Source organism: Salarias fasciatus, chromosome 23 (genome assembly GCF_902148845.1).
Source record: "Salarias fasciatus chromosome 23, fSalaFa1.1, whole genome shotgun sequence".
Taxonomy (NCBI): domain Eukaryota; kingdom Metazoa; phylum Chordata; class Actinopteri; order Blenniiformes; family Blenniidae; genus Salarias; species Salarias fasciatus.
The window spans coordinates 1040009-1058981 of record NC_043766.1 but is presented as its reverse complement, the minus strand read 5'-3'; the positions used below and the strand labels follow the sequence as shown (position 1 = coordinate 1058981).

The 18973-nt window shown below is 45.7% G+C and overlaps 1 protein-coding gene across 2 annotated transcripts in view; it reads left to right on the top strand.

Moving 5' to 3' along the window:
* The window catches only part of nlgn1 (neuroligin 1), a 155361-nt gene that overhangs the window by 63128 nt on the left and 73260 nt on the right, over nucleotides 1–18973 (top strand). For both annotated transcript variants that reach the window (XM_030084042.1, XM_030084041.1), the window contains one exon: nucleotides 4105–4257. In XM_030084042.1, the coding sequence (XP_029939902.1) occupies nucleotides 4105–4257 (153 nt within the window). The remainder of the gene's footprint in view (nucleotides 1–4104; nucleotides 4258–18973) is intronic.

The window sequence follows — 18973 nt, the reverse complement described above, 5'->3', positions numbered from 1 at the left end:
TGAAGGGAGAGACAGAGGCTTTAGAGGATTTCTCTGGCTGAGTCTGAGCCAACTGAAGGATGCCAGGAAGGCATACTGAGAGCAAGCTGAGTAGCATAAACTTCAAACCACAAGGTACAGTGTGTTCGCTGTACTCCGGGACTTGTTTCAGGCTGTAAATCCAGGTAAATTTAGGTAAATCCATCAAACACTCCGACGCTGCCAAGGCAATTTTATCCTAACCTCACCTCATTACCACTGACCTTCAGCGCACAACACAAAAGAGAGGCAGTCAGAACAGACGTGCTGGATGTATCTCACAGCCGCGGGAAATTAATGCATACTATTATGCAATCCCTGAGAGCAAACACACAGGACGCGCTGTCACAACACGTGGCTTCCACACAAGGATGAAAGGATGAAAGAAATATGTTCGGTCTGTGCTTTGAAGCCGGATGTGTGATAGATCTGGCGAACCGCAAACAATGTCCTCTGTCGTCTCACCCAGTCGCCACAGTTTGTCAACTTTAAAAGAGAAAGCCTGTCACTCGTCTGTCACTGCCTTCAGTGTCATGATTGACTGAAGCCATATGAAAGGGCAACTTTAAACATCTTTCTTATATCTGCATGCTCATTTTAATGCAACATCTACCGGTCATTGTCTAAAAAAACAAATGTTCAATATTTCCCATCCGAACTCTCCCACCCACTTGACTGAGAGTCCTTTATGGCCCATCCATCCACCCCCTTCTCCTTTATATATAGACTATTCTGCTGCTTTTAAACAACACACTCTGATTTGGCGAGCACTCGTGACAGGATTGGCTTGGAGCTCATTTCAAGCGACATTACGAGTTAAATTTATTATTACAGCTCTCCATTCCGGTGCCTTTTTGGAGAGTACCCAATTAAAACAGGACATAAACACGCTCTACATCTTGGTAATTGCGGTGGCCCACTCATGTTTCTTCTGTCAATACTTTGATTTTATAATTTTGTGGACTACCAACAAAACAGAATGTAATTTCACCTTTGCAAACATCTCTAAGAGGCAGTGTCTCATTATCAGGCTTAAAACTCCTTCAAACATCTTTATATTCAAATAAAGAACAGCAGTTTTCCCTTCGTTTGAAAACAACATGCATAATGACCTAAATGACGCAAGACACATTAAAAAAGTAATCAATTGGTACTTCATCAGGGTATTTACACTGATAGTTAAGGCCTCAGAAACTCACCAGTCGTGTAGAAAAGTCCCGGTTTGTTCAGAGTTTGTGACTTGAAAATGAACCGGGACTCTTTATCAGGCAATTGACCACATTGGCTAACTTGATGTTTTATCAATCAGCCTTGAACTAGAGATGCACCAGTACCGGTCTGCAGTCCACAGGGGGCAGCGTGCAGAGAAACGCTCTGCGGACTGTAGACGCAATCGTCGTCGACGTAGTGGCTGAGCGGAGCTGTTTCACAGCAACGCTGAGCATGAGTTAGGTTCGAAGGACTCGTTTGTGGCAGTACTCAGTATCAACAAGTGACTAAAGGTTAGTACTCGAATAACGTCCTGGTATTGACAAGTAGCTAAGGTTAGTTCTGGGATTAGTACTCGGTATTGACAAGTAGCTAAAGGTTAGTGCTCGAATCGGTACTCGGTATTGAGAAGTAGGTAAAAGTCAGTACTCGAATTGGTACTCGGTATTGACAAGTAGCTAAAGGTTAGCATGCGTACTAATAAACGTGGTATTGGTGTATCTCTACCATAAGCAGACCAACTTCTCATCAGCTGAGAGAGCTAACGCCACCAGCCTCACCACAGTGGTAGGAATGCTTTACTAGATATTTTCCCCAGTCTTAGCTTGAAGTTTCCATTGCCATTCTTAATGTTGAGGTTAATTTAAGCTTCTTTTTTTTCCCCCCCACCGTTGCTGCCACCGGTTTTATCGTCACCGCTTCCATCAGAATGGTTTATTTCCTACATGGTTCCTGTCAGTCCAGGAAGTCCGCATGACGCCGTGACGTTTAGCATCGCTGTAACAGCTGATGCCACGGCGCGATCGCGATTGTCACAGCGGCCATGATTAAGACCGTGCCGTTCCTCCCAGCTCCATCAGTCGCTGCTGCTGTCATGCTAACAGCATTAGCAGCATTATCACTGCCATCATCAACATGCAGTGAAAAATTACCTTCCACTGCTGTTGGTTATGATTATTCACTCCTTTTGTCTTCCACCACCCAAAGTATTGGGCTACTCACACACACACACACACACACACACACACACAGACACACAGACACACACACACACCATAATCCGTCTGACCTTTCTTGTCAGGACTATTTGGAAAGCTTCCAGAGGAGAGTTATGATGTGCCACTACATTGTGGCTGCTGTCCTGCTGTGGCAGAGAGAACAGACCAGCTATGGAAGAAATAGCAGCTCAATAATAAAGTAAAATAAAACACACACACACACACACACACACACACACAAAAGACAAAGAATGATGGAAGTCATCCAATCGGCCCTCCACCAAGAAAACCTTCCCCCTCCCGACATTTTAACAAAATGTTTGTCAGCTTCCTGCGGGGTTGCGGTTTTCTTCTGTTACTTCATTTCCTTTTGCTAATTGAGTTTATAAGGTTGTGTCAATAATACGTTCCCTGTTGGGGAATCAAGCAGTTTCAGCAGTTGTTATCGCCAGGCAAAATCCCAAAACTTGTCAAAAGAGAGAGAGAGAGAGAGCGAGAGAGATTAAAAAAAAAAAAACACGACATACCATGCAGCTGTGACGGTAAATCGTCATGACTTGATGTCTGCTGCTGACTGCTGACAGTGACAAAGACTGACAGCTCCACCAACAGCTGGGCTGATGTGAAGTACAGGCTGCCAGTTACAAATCCTAATCTTAATTTAACAATAGAGCGCAATTTCACCACTCAGTTCACCCCGTCCAAATCACTCACGACCAGTTTTTGTGGGTTTCTTAATTTCTAATTCCCCGGAGACGGGCTGATCTCTCTCTCTCTCCCTGGACCCGGAGTCCCCTCCCCGGTGAAACATCAGTGGGATAAACGGCACACGCCGCTCCCTGTACTGGAGATAGTTAGGAAGCCAGATGAAAAGCTTCATCTGTGGGAAACAGAAGATGAAAGTGAAATCTTGTTTTGAACATGGGTTGCAGCGTGTTGTTAGATCTCCCCTTGCTCCTCTCATCCTCGCCGCTCAGAAGCCAGGCCCTATCAGAGCTACGTCACCAGCTCAAGCTGTTCAACACGCTCCAACCTTTCTCTCCCTTCATAATCAGTCGGATATGCCGCATTTTAATAAGCTGGCAACTGACTTCATTTGACCTTGACCGAATCTGGATCTGACGTGCTTAAAACGGCGTCATATTAGAGATGCACTGATACCGATTCCAGTATTGGTCCGATGCATTAGTGCTGGTATCAGCTGAAAGGTTCGTCCTCAGGCTTTTACTCGTCCTTTAAAAATGTGGTTTGCTGCATCCCTACTTCATATAAATGCCCAATAAAATCAGAATATTATGCAGTTGCTGTGAGGAACAATATACTTTAGGAGCTGTAGCAGGCAGCTCAAATGAATAATACATTTATTTAAGAAAAAAAAAAAAAGTGAGCAAATAGTGAATAGACTTGGGAGCGGGAGTTTATTATACCTCAAGTCTCTATAAAAGTTCCAGTTTGATTCAGGATTGTTGTTGATAAATTGGGCAAAACATGTTTTTTAAGAGCTCCCCCATTAGGTGCCAGGGTTTCATCCGAACCTGCTGATGTTTCACTGTCTGCTGCCTGGAGGAAAATAAAACTCTGCCCGTTAAATTTCACATTCCATTAACAACAATTTACAATTTTAGAACCAGCGAGGAGATGAACGGAGCCAAGTATTCCACTCACAGCTGGTAAACGATTAGTTTGATGCCAAATAATGCCCAGCTTTGTGTGTTACACAGAAGCCAGCGTGCCAGAATTAGCTAGAGAAGTAAGTCAAGCGGGGGGGCCAAAGCCCCCCTAGAAAGACCTGGATCTGCACCTCTCACCTTGGACGTGTGGTCTAATCAAGCCTTCTGCCTCTTCCACCTCCTCCTCCTCTTCTCCTCCCTTCCTCCAGACATTAGGGAGAGTGGAAGCCCCAAGCCGGTGATGGTTTTCATCCATGGGGGCTCCTACATGGAAGGCACTGGGAATATGTTCGACGGCAGTATCCTGGCCAGCTACGGGAATGTGATTGTGATCACGGTCAACTACCGGCTGGGCGTCCTAGGTAAGAATCCCGCCGTCAAGCGTACCGGCGACTCCTTTCTCTCCCCACTTCGGGTTTTCTACGTATGTCCGCCTGGAGGCCGAGGCGAGACGTGGGCGTGCCCGTCTTCGAACGGAAGGTTCAGAAAGGAGTGTAATGCGTTGAACCAATCCAGCAGCCACGAACCAGTCGTAATGAATGCATTTTTTTTTTTTTTTAATTGATGATTTATTAACTAAACGGACAGAAAACACAATCAGGCAAACTGCCAATTTTGGGTGTTATTGTCAGAAATTCTATAACTAACATCCTTATATAATTTTATTGATACATATCGACAGTTTCTTGCTCAGGAAACGGATTTGTTCAACCGTTACACCCCTGGAATTTTGTGGATGTTGATGAACAAAAAGAGGCAAAGCTCAATGCTGTCTTTCTTCTTCTTCTTCTTCTTCTTCTTCTTCTTCTTCTTCTTCTTCTTCTTCTTCCAGTATATGTTTGCTTTGCTGCTGTTACTACACTCCATGTGGCTTTAATGCTAAAACTCAGTCTTTCCTTCCTTCCTTCCTTCCTTCCTTCTTTCTCCTGCTGCTGTTTTGTGACTTTTTGGACGCTATACCTTTACACAAACACTAAATCCTTCAGAACCTGTGGCTGGATTGTTTCTTGACATGTTTCCTCCTCCATCCTTTTCCGTCTGCTTTCTTGAGCTGCTGAAGATTGAAATCCAAACACACGTTGTGGCTTTTATCTTTCGTATTTAGTCAATTCATTTAATGTGGACTGATGTTTTTTTGTTTTTTTTTAAATGTTTTTTTTTTTCTTTTTTTGTTCCCACGTCTTTCGGGTACGTGCTCCTAACTGCTGCAGGCCCGGCAGCATTCAGGGAAACTGTGTCCCTGCTGGTTAACACGAGGCACTGCTGTTTGCTCTCAGACTATACTCTATGTGTTGTGTTTACCCCCGTGGGGGACGGGCGGACGGACGAGCGCACACAGCCGTACGGCGCCAGGCGCGTGGCGTGCACGGCCGCGTGCGAGCGCTCGGCTCTCCAGTCACTCCACCATCCAGGTGGATTTATATACTGATTTATTTTTGGGTGCAGTTTGCTCATCGAAACTGGTCCACATTTAATTGAAATATAATTCAGTGCAAATATAAATGAACATTTTCAAAATAAAAGGTTTTTTTTTTTTTTTTTTTTTTTTCCATGAACTGCTACATCGCACCGCTCTCGCTGGATGTGCTTAAAACAGCCCGCCCCGACACTTGCGGCTGCCATTTCTCTCCTCAACTTAGTGTGCCTGTGTGTGCGAGCACTTTGCAGGAAGCCATTAGTGGCTTTAAATATGTAGAGCTGCTGTCGCAAAGCTGTATTTATTGGTTCAGGGCCCTGGCTACAATGGATTTGGCCATGGGGCACGTATATAGTATGCTACCGTTGGTGTGTGTGTGTATGTGTGTGTGTGAGCCATCAGGGGGTTTAATGAATTACACTAGGAGTTTCCTCTTGTGTGCAAATTAGGTGTTAATGAAACACATGGATGATTGCTTTTGAAAGTGATAAGTATTTACAGTCGGCGTCGTGTCCCTGTTCCTCAGTGTATTATCAGTCAGCTGGATACCTGGTCTGACTCGTGGACTCCTGATCGGCCTTTCCTCAGAGGCCCAAAGCACCGTGGAGCCCAGAGGAAGCCGCGCTGCTGATTCGATGCACGCGCAGAGGCAGCCGGACAAATACAAAGCCACCAAAGTCAACTCAAAGTGCCGATACAAAAGACCAATTTGTCCAGTGCAGCTGGCGGCTCCTGGACTCCAGAGCAGCTAGCTGTGCCTTTAAGGCTGGGCCCTCACACTGTTGAGTTTGTTTCAGCCTGGCCAAAACCTTTAATCATGCTGATTGATGAGGTGCATTTCCCTGACTCAAACCTTTTCCAAATACCCGTTCCATTCCAGCCATACATCAGCCATTCAGCCAATTCATCAAGCCTCTGATTGTTTTAAGATATACCTGGCCAGTAAAATATCCATTTCTCTGTGCAAGCCCGACTTTGCTTTAAGTGCCACGATCGCAGAGCTTGTGAGTTAAAAAAAAAGATACTGCAGGACCTGCGATGCAGGGAAATTGTGAATAATTAATTAAAAACCTGCCCTGTAGATTTACTGGGAAAGTGTTTGTCCAGAAGGTCGCGTGTTCAGATTCCATCGGAGTTACCAACGTGGAAGCAGCAAAAGAGGAGCGAGACGACCACCACTGAACAGATCGCTTCTGCCTTTATAACGCCCGCCATCAGAGCACCACGCCTCGCCACGTAACCAAACCCCACCCCCTTTTAATGGACGCCCCAGTATTTAGTTTAGAAAACATGCAAAATGACATAAAAGAGGAGCATTGCACCATAGTAACAATTCAACTCCATGTATTCTCTCATTGTTAATGTTCATAGTGCATTGCTCTCCATGCATTTCCTTTTCTTCTGTACCTTCGCCATAATTGGGCTTTTGTTTTTCCACACTCTCTCTCTCCTGCCGGCGAAGTGGGGAGCACTGTTATTTCTATGCTTATTAATTTCTTTCTCCTTTAAACAAATACCCCAATGACTAGGTTTCATTACTCTTTGTGTGCCTGGGCACATCCTGTCTTTCCTTCGCTCCTTCTCTCCTCATCTGCATGCTTCTCTGGTTGGCATCCCTGAAATAGCTACTTAAGACAGAATGCACCCAAACCGAGTGCTTTTATCGGTACGCGCTGATTAGGCTCAAATATTGGGTTTCCCATTAAGCGGGTCTTCCTAACCTCACTTGCTTCATGTGTATATTAAATAGCGCCTGTGTCCGGGGACGTCAGGTATTTCTGGTTTCCTCAGAATGACAAGCTCCTGCACATGATAATCACAGTATTTATCAAACTGTCAAAGAGTTAATCAGCAAGGCATGAGATAAGTTTTTCCCCAGGGAAATTTTGAAAAATCCACACCTCCATAACCTAAATACAGAAATACCAAGTTGGACTGTTATTATGTTTACTGACCACTTGAAAACTATTGTTTAAAAAAAAAAAAAAAAAAAAAAAAAAAAAAAAAAAAGAAGCAGAAACCACAGCTAAACCTAGACTAAAACTAAAAGTAAAACTCTACTTTTGCCATGGATCATATGTTTTTTCCCTTATTTTCAGTGTTTTATGTGGAATAAAGATGGTCCGGGTTAACCCAGGTTCAACCCTTACCCTCAGTAGCCCTAACCCTAACCCTCTGGAGCCCCAAGCCTAACCCTAACCGTCTCTTGCCCTAACCCTGTGCAACCCTTTCTAGCTCTAAATCTTGCCCCAACCCTCTCAAACCCTTACCCTAACCTTACACATAGATGTAGATTGGAATACATTGCTGTTTTGGTGAGTGACACCTTCAGAAATAAAAGCAAATTGACATCTTTTGTTTGCTTTATTCACCCAATTAGTCAATTAAAACTGCCAAAATGCTGATTGTTACCTAAAAATCGGGCTATGTCATTATTAGACCTGGACTCCGGATGGCGTGGAGGCCATTCTCGACGGTTCTGGCGACGGTTTGCGGCCTCGACTCTCATTAACAGCAGGTGTCGAGAGCACCTCCACGCAGCACGGACGTTCTCCGCGGTGAACCGGCCGCGCGAGGCTCCTACATTGCCTCTGCCATTTCCAGGCAGAGGAGGCTTTGATCAGTGGACAGGCTGCATTGAGACATGTGAGACTTATTGCCACAGTAATTCCCGCTCTCAAAGCTCTGCCCGTGCCAAAAGAAATCCCGCTACTGCTCAGAAGGAAGGAAACTTCTGAATATTGCTACAAGAGAAATAACTGCAAGATAGTCAAGGGGTTTTAAATTAAATGTGCGGATATTCAGACTGATCCACTGCAGTCTGTCGATACTTTTGAGCTGCAGGTAGATGACAGGAAAACAAACACAGCTGATCCGGACATGCCCTCCGGTTTGTTTGATACAAGTTATTTACAGATTGAGGCTTCTGTCCTGAATGCTTTTTCCAGCCTTTCTGTGTGAACACGTTTTGATTTTTTTTTTTGCAGCTAATCTGCAGTTAAACCTCGCAAATGACAGGAAGAATTTGGCTAAAAGCCGCAGCTATATTGCAGATCTCTGCGAGCATTCAGCTGCATGTATCACATTAACAACAGCTTGGAAGGCACTCTTCTTTTGGCATTATGGTGTCCTGTTTTTTGTCTTTTTCTTCTTTTTTTTTTTTCCATTGTGTGCCGATGCTCATTTTCTTTGTCAAGCACATTTGGCTCAACATCATCGGCATAGCTGTTTTCTTCAGTGAGTGAGCAGCGAGGCTAATGGAAGCTATGCTTAAGCTAATGGTAACTGGCGACAGCTGAGTTGGCGATGCAAGATTTTCCAGCAGCACTGCCAGTGCGTCGGGGATAGGATTAATCTGGTCTGGCATGGAACAAGCAGACTTGTGCACGTTTCCTAGTGCCAGGCATCCGCGCTCACAAATGTTTCTTATCACCGACCCGCCATTGTCCAAACGGTAATATGCATGCATCCTGGCCACTCGCAGCCCAACTGCTGAGAGCGTCTCCTGCAGAACATTTCCCCGTAAACTCACCAGATGAATTGGTTTCATTGTGTTGTTTGTTTATTTTTTTTTAAGATTTACAGCGATGTGGCCCATTCTGGATTCAGGATTTGCTTATTTAAAGGACCAGTTTCAGGTATAGGGTCCAATACTGCATGGCGTACCAGCGTAGATGATGAAAATATCTATTTTGCCACAAAACCAAACATTTTAATTCGGAAAATGACTCCAATCTCAAGAGAAAAGCAAACGCTGATTAAACTTTCCGGCGTAAAACACAGTGAAATGTCCAAAGCGCTGTTGCATTATGGGTGATTTTGAGCATGGCTTTGAGGCTAAAGCTAGTATGCTAGGTCTCAAGTCTCAGTGTTGTGTTGCTTACTTTTAAGAAATACTTAGAAGATTTAACGGGAGACTTTACTTTGTGTGTGTGTGTGTGTGTGTGTGTGTGTGTGTGTGTGTGTGTGTGTGTGTGTGTGTTAGCTCTGCGATGGACTGACGACCTGTCCGGCTTGCGCCATGCCCTTAGTCAGCTGGAATAGACTCCAGCTCCTCCTGCAGCAGCAGCAGCAGCTTGGACAAAGTGCAGGGAGTGTGTAGAAGATGGATGGTGTGACTGTGTGTGTGTGTGTGTGTGTGTGTGTGTGTGTATGTGTGGGTTTGTTTTTGTTGTTGTTTTTTTCAGCTCATTGCAGATTCCGTTTAGGTCAGTGCAGCAGTTGTATCTGGACGGCGGTGGTGATGGAGTGCCCGGCAGGTGGGAAGAGAGGCTACCTGATTGCTGTCGAGGTTGGAGCGAAACTGATTAGTGGAGTACTGAAGCAGGGGACAGATGGAAAGATGGGCCGAGAAACAAACGGAGATTACATCCCTCCACGGTGAGATATTACCAGACACCTCGCTGCAGCGCGCGCGCATGCACGTCCACCCCCCTGTGACAGTGTTATTTATTGATCAAAGCTTTGGCGAGGGCCAGCATGCCAATGTATGCTCCAGCATAAGTGTGTGTGTGTGTGCCGGCAAGCCGGTGTGTAATGGGGCAAGTAAAGCAAATGGACATGTGTAGCGGCGGGGATCAAAGCAAGCGGCGTGTGACGGCTTTGATCGCGGCAGAACGCATACGTGCAGGGAGGGGAACTCCGTTAAGGTCTTCATTCTCAACAGCTGCTTCGTTGTGTCGTTGCCGAACATCCACCGCCAGCTTTTTCACCATACTATCTGCCGGCGCCAAGCGAAACCATCACCAACAAGCCATAAAGAAGACAGAGCGGCGAGGGAGAGAACGATGAAGAGAAAACGTGATTTAGATCTCGACGGGGGTTGTGTGCCCCGGCACGACAAAAGCCATCTGATTGGCTATCAGCGCGACTCACAAATCTGCCGTTGCCATATTTTTTTAGAGGTCAGATAGGAGCCTCGTGCTGAGACGCCAGCCAGCCGGCGAGGGAGGCGGGGGGTGGGGGGGGGGGAGCGTCAGCAGGAGGCTGTACCAACTTGCGAGAGAGAATAAATGCTGTGTGGATCCAAGTTTGGCTTAGGGTTAGGTTAGGGTTACATATGTAAAGAATCAAGGTAGTTTTCTTGTGAACTTTCCGGATAAATGAGCATCTTCAATCGTATTGATAAGTTCAGCGATGGATGTGCGATCCGCCAGGCGATTTCCTCCATGTAGAGACACACTGCTGTGGCTCTGATGGTACACCCCCACCGGGACTCCTCAAAAACTGCCCCTCTCCACCCAGTATTGCCATGGTGATCCCTTCCTTTCTGCCTGCCTTTCTCTTCTGCGATCCCAGCGACTCGCCGCTAAATAGTCTATTTTACAGAATCCATCTGCCATATTGCCTTCTCCCTTTGTTCTAGAACAAATCCCATAATCCTCTCAAAGGTCAGCCTTCCCTTTTCTGTGCGCCGCTCCTCTCACCACTCTCCATGTATTCATTTGTTTTTCCCAGTGGAAATAATAGAACAATATGGGAGATAAAAGCGAACGAGGAGGTGGAGGAGACGGGAGGAAGATCCTGTTGTTTCCCTTCATCTCCCTCATGCATTGCCGCTCAGTGCTGCTCGCCACTTCTTTTTGTTCTAATTCATTTGAATTCAGCTGAATTATTTATTGGCATAAGAAGTCTTTTCAAAAGCCAACAATCAGCACTTTGCGCATTCTCATTGTACTGACATGGTCGGTTTGGAATCATTACATTGAACGCGAGTCATCAATATCTGTAATAAAGGAAAACAGAAAGTTTTGTCCCATGAATGATTCAGGAGGTGAGTGTGAGTGTGCATCTGCCTCACAAATCCCATTGTTCAGAGGCAGTCTGTAACAATGGCATTACTTTCGATTGCTTCGGGGGTTTTTGTGGCTCCTCTGGCTCCACCTCCATGATAAATCTGAATGATGAATACATCGATTACATAGATCAGACGTCTGTATTCAGAAAATATCTGATAAATGTAGCTGTTGTTATTAGCTAAAGAGAGGGAACAGAGGGTATCGGTGTCAGCTGATCTTCCAGGCTTTGAGAAATGCATAAACTCTCCGTTGAAGCTTGGTCTTCCAAATGTTTTTCAATTCATTTCAGAAAAATGTCATCTTCGGATGGCGTTACACAACTTCCAGTTGGAAAGGAATTGTTTTCCTTTCAGAATGGTTACATGGTAACGGCAGAAAATGCTGGTGAGGTGAATCTCATCGTTTCAATTTCCTTTAAAATCCGGCTACTGTCTCGTTTTGACTTTAAATCTAATCTGTTGTGTGATAAGACTCTTTCTGGCGTCTGCCCAGAGTCTCGGCTGTTATTCCTTGACAGATTTCAAATTATTCCAAAAGCATATGTAACATACTGCTGAGGCTAATTAGAAAGCTAACCGCTGTTATCAACCACTTAATCATCAATATTAATACACATGATTATTAATAATTCTGTTTCCCACTCCAACATGACGGCACTGCAGGACCTCGGCTCCTCGCGTTCACGCCAGCATCTATCTCCATTATGCACCTTCTATTAATCAGCTGGCTCCTCTCTCTCTCTCTCTCTCTCTCTCTCTCTCTCTCTCTCTCTCTCAGGCCAGAGAGAAGAGAAGGAATCAGTTTAAGATATTTTAGTGTGGAAGCTGCAGAGTGGAGATCTATGAGCGCTAACCTTGCAGGTTCATAACAGACCTCATGGGAGCCGTAAACCGGTGTGTTGACAAGGCGTGTGTGTGTGTGTGTGTGTGTGTGTGTCCGTGACCTCTCTGATGCAGATTTGAAAGTAAAGCAGCATTTTATTTACTGCACAACAGGAAACCTTTTCATCATTTGTAACTGGAGGTGAAGCTATGAATAAAGTCCTTTTAAAACGCTAAATTTAAAAATCCGTTTCAATGAAGCTTTATTCGTAACGCTCCAAGTACAACGCATTGCTGCTCTATTGCACGAGGCCCCCGTCCTCCTCGGTGTGGGCTGAGCAGCTGGCGGCGCCGGTTTACGTGCTCCTCACATGCATCCAGGTCAGGATACATAGCAAGGCACATCCAGCAAATGGAGCGTTTCTGTTAGCAAGATAAATACTGAATGGATAGGCAGGTGAAGCTCCTCTGCTTATTCCAGACACTATCTGGCCCTGAGGCGCAGCAGATGCTGCTCTGTTGCCCAGAACACACACACACACACACACACACACACACACACACACACACACACACACACACGCAGCCCTCTTTCACATTGCTGTCATATCTGGCGCTGTGAGTATGTCTTCATTGCGTTTATTGAATGTCTGCGTGCGATACGTGTACCTAGAAACCTTCAAGCAGATTCTTTGACCTTCTTGATATTGCGTGGAGGCCTCTGTAAGACGTCCACACGCTCAAATTTTCCCCCCAAAAAAAGAAAAAAAAACCAGCACTCGTGTTTGTTGCGCACGTACCGGGGAGGGCGAGGCTGCGTGATTCATGCTGTTAGAGACATTACAAGTGACACATGGTATTAATCACAATAATCCAATTCTCTTTATCAGTTACCACTGCTGTGCTTTAATGAGAGATTCCCGTGCGGCGGCAGAGGCGAGCGCAGGGTGTTGCTGGAAGATAACCCGCTTGCTAACTGGCTCTGCTACCCGCACGCCTTCTTGTCACTCTCGCATCTCGGCTCTGAAAAATGAACGGGACTTAACATCTTTCCCTTATAGCTCCTTTTTTTCGTGAGTACTTAAAATTCACGACAGAGAGCGAGACACACACACACACACACACACACACACACTTATTTACACGTGTGCAGACACAAAAACACACATATAGACGCTCGTATTTTCAACAACTATTTATGCGAAACAGGTTTTTTATTTTCACGTTTTCCTTATAACTTGTGCAGTGAAGGATTTATGGCAGTTAAAAAAGTGTTTGAATTACAACAGAAGCCACATTTAGACAATGCCTTTTGCAAATGGCACGATAAATCACCAACAGCACTAGTATCACGTTAGATAAGTGACATCAAAACTGTGAAAAGTACAGTTTCGGACATGGTTTTATTCTTTTGAAGGTGTCTTGAACCCGGCTGTATAAAGCCACACACTCGGCCTCCGTGTCGACCCCAGTGTTTGGGAAACCTTTTCATCAGCGCGCCGCGGCGTCCGCGGCCAGTGTTCTGGCTCCAGTCCAGATCGATGGGCTCAACAAGTAAACATGCGCTGGGACAGAAAGATGATGAGTGCACAGGAAGCGGCGGTGATCCTTCAGGACGAGTGAGGGGGGGGATCAATAGTTCTCATTCCTACCTGAGGATTTCTCACACTGCAGGTGAACTGGAAACACGTCTCTGCAAGATGAAGAGTTCTGCCCTTTGCTTCCAGGCTGTAATTTACAGTTTGTTGTTTCGAATCGGCAGGTGACTTTTGATTGGCAGCACCACTGTTTGTTAAAAGAGGACTCTGAAGAACTCATTTTTCAAAACTGTGATTAATCACAGAGTTAGAGTTAGCGATGTCAATTTCTTGATATTGGTGTTTTAAGGTCGCTTCAACCTCTTGCTCTTCACAAACAACGCTGGAATTTTTTTTTCCCTTCCTCCCACTGCATTGAAATTCAATATACACACTCTGAACAACGGGCCCCTAACCAGAGATACATTTTATCTTGCACTTGATGTATTCTCAAGCCCCAGTGGCCATGAATGCCTTGTTGTTTTCCTGGAAATTCATTCATCCCCAGTAATGATAGCGTGCAGATAAGTAGTTTCCTTCCAGTACAAGAGAGCTGTCGTGAAGCAAAAACTCGGATGGAAATTAATTTTAAAAAAAGTGCTCACGTCCCTCGTGTGGAGGGAAGAATTAGTGTGGAGGCAAGCGGTGTTTTTAAATCTGCTGCAGTCAGTAATCTCAAGGGCGCGCTGTGGTTTTCTTACCACCGGGTCAAATCCTCCCTCTTGATTTTTGTATTCTGTCTCCTTGTATCCATGTCATTCCCTCTTTTCAAACACGGGACTGTTTCCCCAGGCCGTGGACCTCTCGCAACCTTATCTGGCCGCAGCTATTGATCTCTTCCTAAGAGGTTTGACTCGTATGAGGCGGATTCGGTGTGAGCAGCAGCCGTATCGCAGAGCAATCTCTGCTGTAGCATGATCACACTGTGTTGGGAATCAATAGTTCCAGGACCTGCACACGACTTGTTGACACGCTTTATCATCATCCCAGGGCCGTCTGTGGCACCGTGCCACTGGTTTTCGGTTTTGTTTTTTTTTTCTTCCTTGGCAGCAGCACGGTTGGTGAAGCTGCACCACGCGCCACACAGCCCGGTTTCAGCAGTCAGGAAAGATCCACGTGTTTTACAGAACTCCACATTTTAGCCTCATGCTAAAACACCGCAGCTGAGCTGCTTCAATTTGTCTCAAATGTAAAACTGCCGGCGAACGGAATGAAACTATTATTTGTGTGAAGAGATTAAACTGTACGTAGTCAATGTCAGTGCCGGTCCTTGAGGCTCTCTCCGGGGATAAAAACTGCGTCCTTGGTTACTTATGAATAACAGATCAATGTTTTAATGCGTGGAAATCTGCTGTTTAAAGGCGCGTTTCAAAACGAAGAAGAAACGAAACATTTGCCGCAAACAGCTTCAGCCCAGAACCTTTGAGATATCTCTTCCTCCCTTGTTGTAAACATGCGTTCCTCCAGTTGCTTTAAATGCCATTTATGGAAGGCGGCGGGCCAGCGGATCACTGGGAATCAGTCTGAGCCGGAGTAAAATCGGTGCAGCACCTCATTTTTCCCATATTTGGACGCGTTTTCACCCGATGTCAAAACAACATACCCGGCAAAAAAAGCAGAAAATCAGATTGGATCACTGGAAAACTGGCGAAGCAGCAGTCTGAGCATCCTTGTAGCGCTGATCACCATCTTTGTTTTTTTTTTATTTCTCTCAGCCAAGAAGGATCAGAGAGTCGGGCAAATTCAATCTGATCTATGTTTTGTTGACGCAGTCGGGCGAGTTCAGTCCGTAATGTGGGTGTGAAGAAGGATATTACTTGATTTGTCAGCAATAGCAACAGCGAGGACTTTCGGATTGGCGCTTGCAGATTGTTGGAGGATGGAGAGTAAAGTAAAGTCAACATCCTGCTCATCTTTTTTTTTTTTTAAACCCCAAAATGAGTTACACAGGGTGTAAAACCTTTATTTCTGCCATACAGAGTTGAGATCTCGCTCAGGAGGGGGGTCAAACTGATGGCCTGTGGGTCAAAATCGATGTAACGACAAAAACTGTCAAGCAAATGGTAGAAATTTCAAAGAAAACACTGTTGTTGTTGTTTTTTTTTTTAAAGAAAGAGCAGCGGATACAGCAACTGAGATATCAATGATGCTGCCATGAAAGCAAACACCCATGATGCAACAGTTTTTTTTTTCATTGTAGTCATCTTCTCTAGTTATTTTTGACACAGTTTTACCAAATCAGTGTGAAACTGGGCTGCAAATGATGTTTTAAACTAAAAGATGCTGACAGCTCTGTTCTCATTGGTTCCTTCAGGTTCCTAAATTTAAGAGCGATTATGGAAAAAAAAAAAAAAAAAAGCATAAAAGTCAGCCGCAATTAGTACAGAGGAAGCGAGCGGGGGATTAAGTCGTGCGTTCCTGGCGCCTCTGAATTGGCGCGGCAGGTCTCGCTTGATAGAGACATGACAGCTTCGCGCGGCCGCGTGCGCACGTCTATTGACAGCTCCGGATTGCCGCGAAACGCGCCGAGAGAACAGTCTATTCCCTCCCTCGGGTGTGCCGCGCAGGCAACATCCATCACCGGTGACAGGGGGCTAGAAAAGATATCCCAGAATTCAGATTTGGTGAAGATAGAGAGGGCAACGGTGACAGTGAAGTCAGTTTTGAGGTGAATTTGCTTCCGAAACAAAGAGGTATGCCTTCTTGTTTTAGTGCCTGAATGAAAAAAGAGAAAAGAAGAATTGATCTACCAAAGGACTGCAGTGAGTAGCATTTTTTTACCGATTTGCGCTGAATGATTGTGCTTCCTGACAATGTTTGTTCGCTTGAGTTCACCACAAGGGAAGAATTTGGGGCGCTATTGCCTTCAACACGCTCTGCTATATCCCCCCTCTTAGAAACAAATCGAACAAAATGAAATAGTTTTGTATTCCGGGAGCAGTTCGACTCGGGGGAGCCGTGCGATCCGGCATACCAGTGGATGTGATTTAATGGCTGTTGTGGTCTTTACACATTTCTGTGGCAGCAGTGGCAGAATGCCCCCAGGTAGACGTCGTTTCCTCAGTCGGTCCGCCGCCGCTTATCCACTTCACCTCTGAGCCGGCTGGACGGAGGAGGACGTGTGTGTGATTCCACTGTAATTGCGCTCTTGACTTGAAGAGATTTGCTCAAGTCATAATTGTGGAGGCCTTCTTCGCCGAGGGTAATCTCAACGGAACGAGCGGTGGAGGACGCTTCTGACTCGACCCCGCTCTGCTCGCTCCCACTTCAGGGTTTCCACTTCCTCCGCCGATCCTAATGCTGACTCATTCATCAATAATGCCGCTGTGAGGCCGGCTAATGCCGGATCATTAATAGCATGCCCACATCTGCGCATGCCGAATTTCTGAAATGCAACCATCGATACATCAGGAGTTGTAAAAGCTGCAGGAACAGACTGACTTCCTCTTCTATCAGTCTATTCGTGCCTCCGGTTCACGTCACGCAGTAACAGGATTCCTTCAAGTCAAGGGTTAGATAAAGAGCGGTGGGAGGGACTGAATAGGGAAGAGGAGGGAATCCCCTGTTTCATCTCAGCTTGTTGCTGTCTCACTGTCCCCATAAGTGCTTGTAGACCATGATGGAGCGTTGCGTCTGCACCACAGGTCTCTGCCCTCGCCAGCCGCTGCTCTAATCCTGTTTCCTCATTCACACGCTCTATAATAGACTACTTCCAGGGTGCGTTTATGCTCTGAAATTGTTTCCATGAGCTATTTCATGCGTTTTGTGCTGCCTGTCTGCGTCCTTGGCGCCGGGACGTTGCCGGGGATGGAGTGAGGGCGCCGGTCAGTGGATCGGGGGGGGGGGGGGGACGGACAGTGATGATATACGAGCGCGAGGCAGGCAGGACCCCGGAGGTCGCTTTGGCAGCGGGTGCATTACAACAATTGAAGCCAATAATGCACCATCAGCCCCTGTGCGATGCACCTTCAGACCCAATCTGGCCGGTCCCGCCGTCCCCCGCTCCTCCGATTGGGCGAGCCAGTGATTGATATCAGCTCGAGCCTTCTCGGTGAGTTATTGTGGCTCCCGAGGCCGTTTTTAATATGTGTACACACCATGCGAAGCTGGAAAACAGTTGCAGTTTTTGCAGCCCAGCTGCAAACAGTTTCTGAGTTCAGAGTTCCGGCCAGTGCGTCTACCCTCAGAGTAAATCCCCTCATTTGCATGGAGGAGCTGACCTTGCTCGCCCCCCCCCCCCCCTCCCCCCTCCACAACCATGACGGAAGTGAGAGAAGGACGATGTGAGGCCTCCATATTAAAGCAGCACTTAGCATGATGAAGAACTCCACCGGAAGCGTCGGGAACAAAGCAGGAGGACCTCCACGCCCACCGAGGTTATCAAGCCGCTGTCTTTTTACAACCTTCGCTTCGCCGCTTGTTGTTTTTTTTTTTTTTTGCAGCACTTTTAATCAATGCCTTCCTGCGTTCCTTTGTTTATTGCAAGCAAGCCGTGCGTTCTCCCGGCACATGCTTTTAACACGTACTGTGTTTTAACGTCACTCCGGTCGCTCGCTGCATAATTCTCGGCGTCAGGGGAGCCGTGGCTGGTCGGTTCGTTTCGACGGAATAACGTCTCGCACAGTTTGAAGAGGCTGAAATAGAACAGTACAAAGAACGTCAGGGTAAAAAAAGAGAGAGGGGAAAAAAAAAAGAAATCTGTATTTCTGCCACACACAGCACAGTGCAGCCTGAGAATTGTTCCGAGTCTGTCTGCCTGACTGACTTGCCTGATTTAAAAAAAAAAAAAAAAAACTGCAACCCCAAGGAGAAACCAAAAAAAAAAAAAAAAAAAAAAAAAATATATATATATATATATAAAATAATAAAAAAAAAATAGAAGGACTTTTATCTTTGAAGTACTCATGAAGTGGTTGAATCATGAGTCTCTCGAATTTTTTGCCGGCTTTGTTGACGATCACGTCAGACTTTCTATGAATCTGAAAACTCAAGCTGAGAGCCATTTTAAGAAAAAAAAAAAAAAGAAAGAAAGAAAAAAACAACGATTTTTGGTGTATTTAGACCCTGTTTACACCAGGGAGCCCCAAGCATTTTCAAAAGTTGACTTGGAGACAAAGGAGAAGCTGAAAAGCAGACATGTTTACCCAGTCAGGCTGAGGAGAGCAGTCCATGTGAACGGGGCCGGTGATCTGATGATGATGGTTTTAGCTCCTGAACCGCCGGGCTGATCGTGAACCCTGACTTCACCGTCATGTCAGCAGAGGCGTCAAATCATCATAGAAGCCATCCTTTGTATCTTTGTCTTTTGTCTCGGTCCAAAAATAATCCTGCAAAAACTTTCCTGCCTTTTGTATTTGTCGCATGAAGGATGCCTGCTAAATTTGAACGCGTTTTCTCATGAGATTTTCACAAAGAACAGCTTGAGGCCTTTTGTCCGCCGCGAACGGCGCCGAACTCTTCCTCTC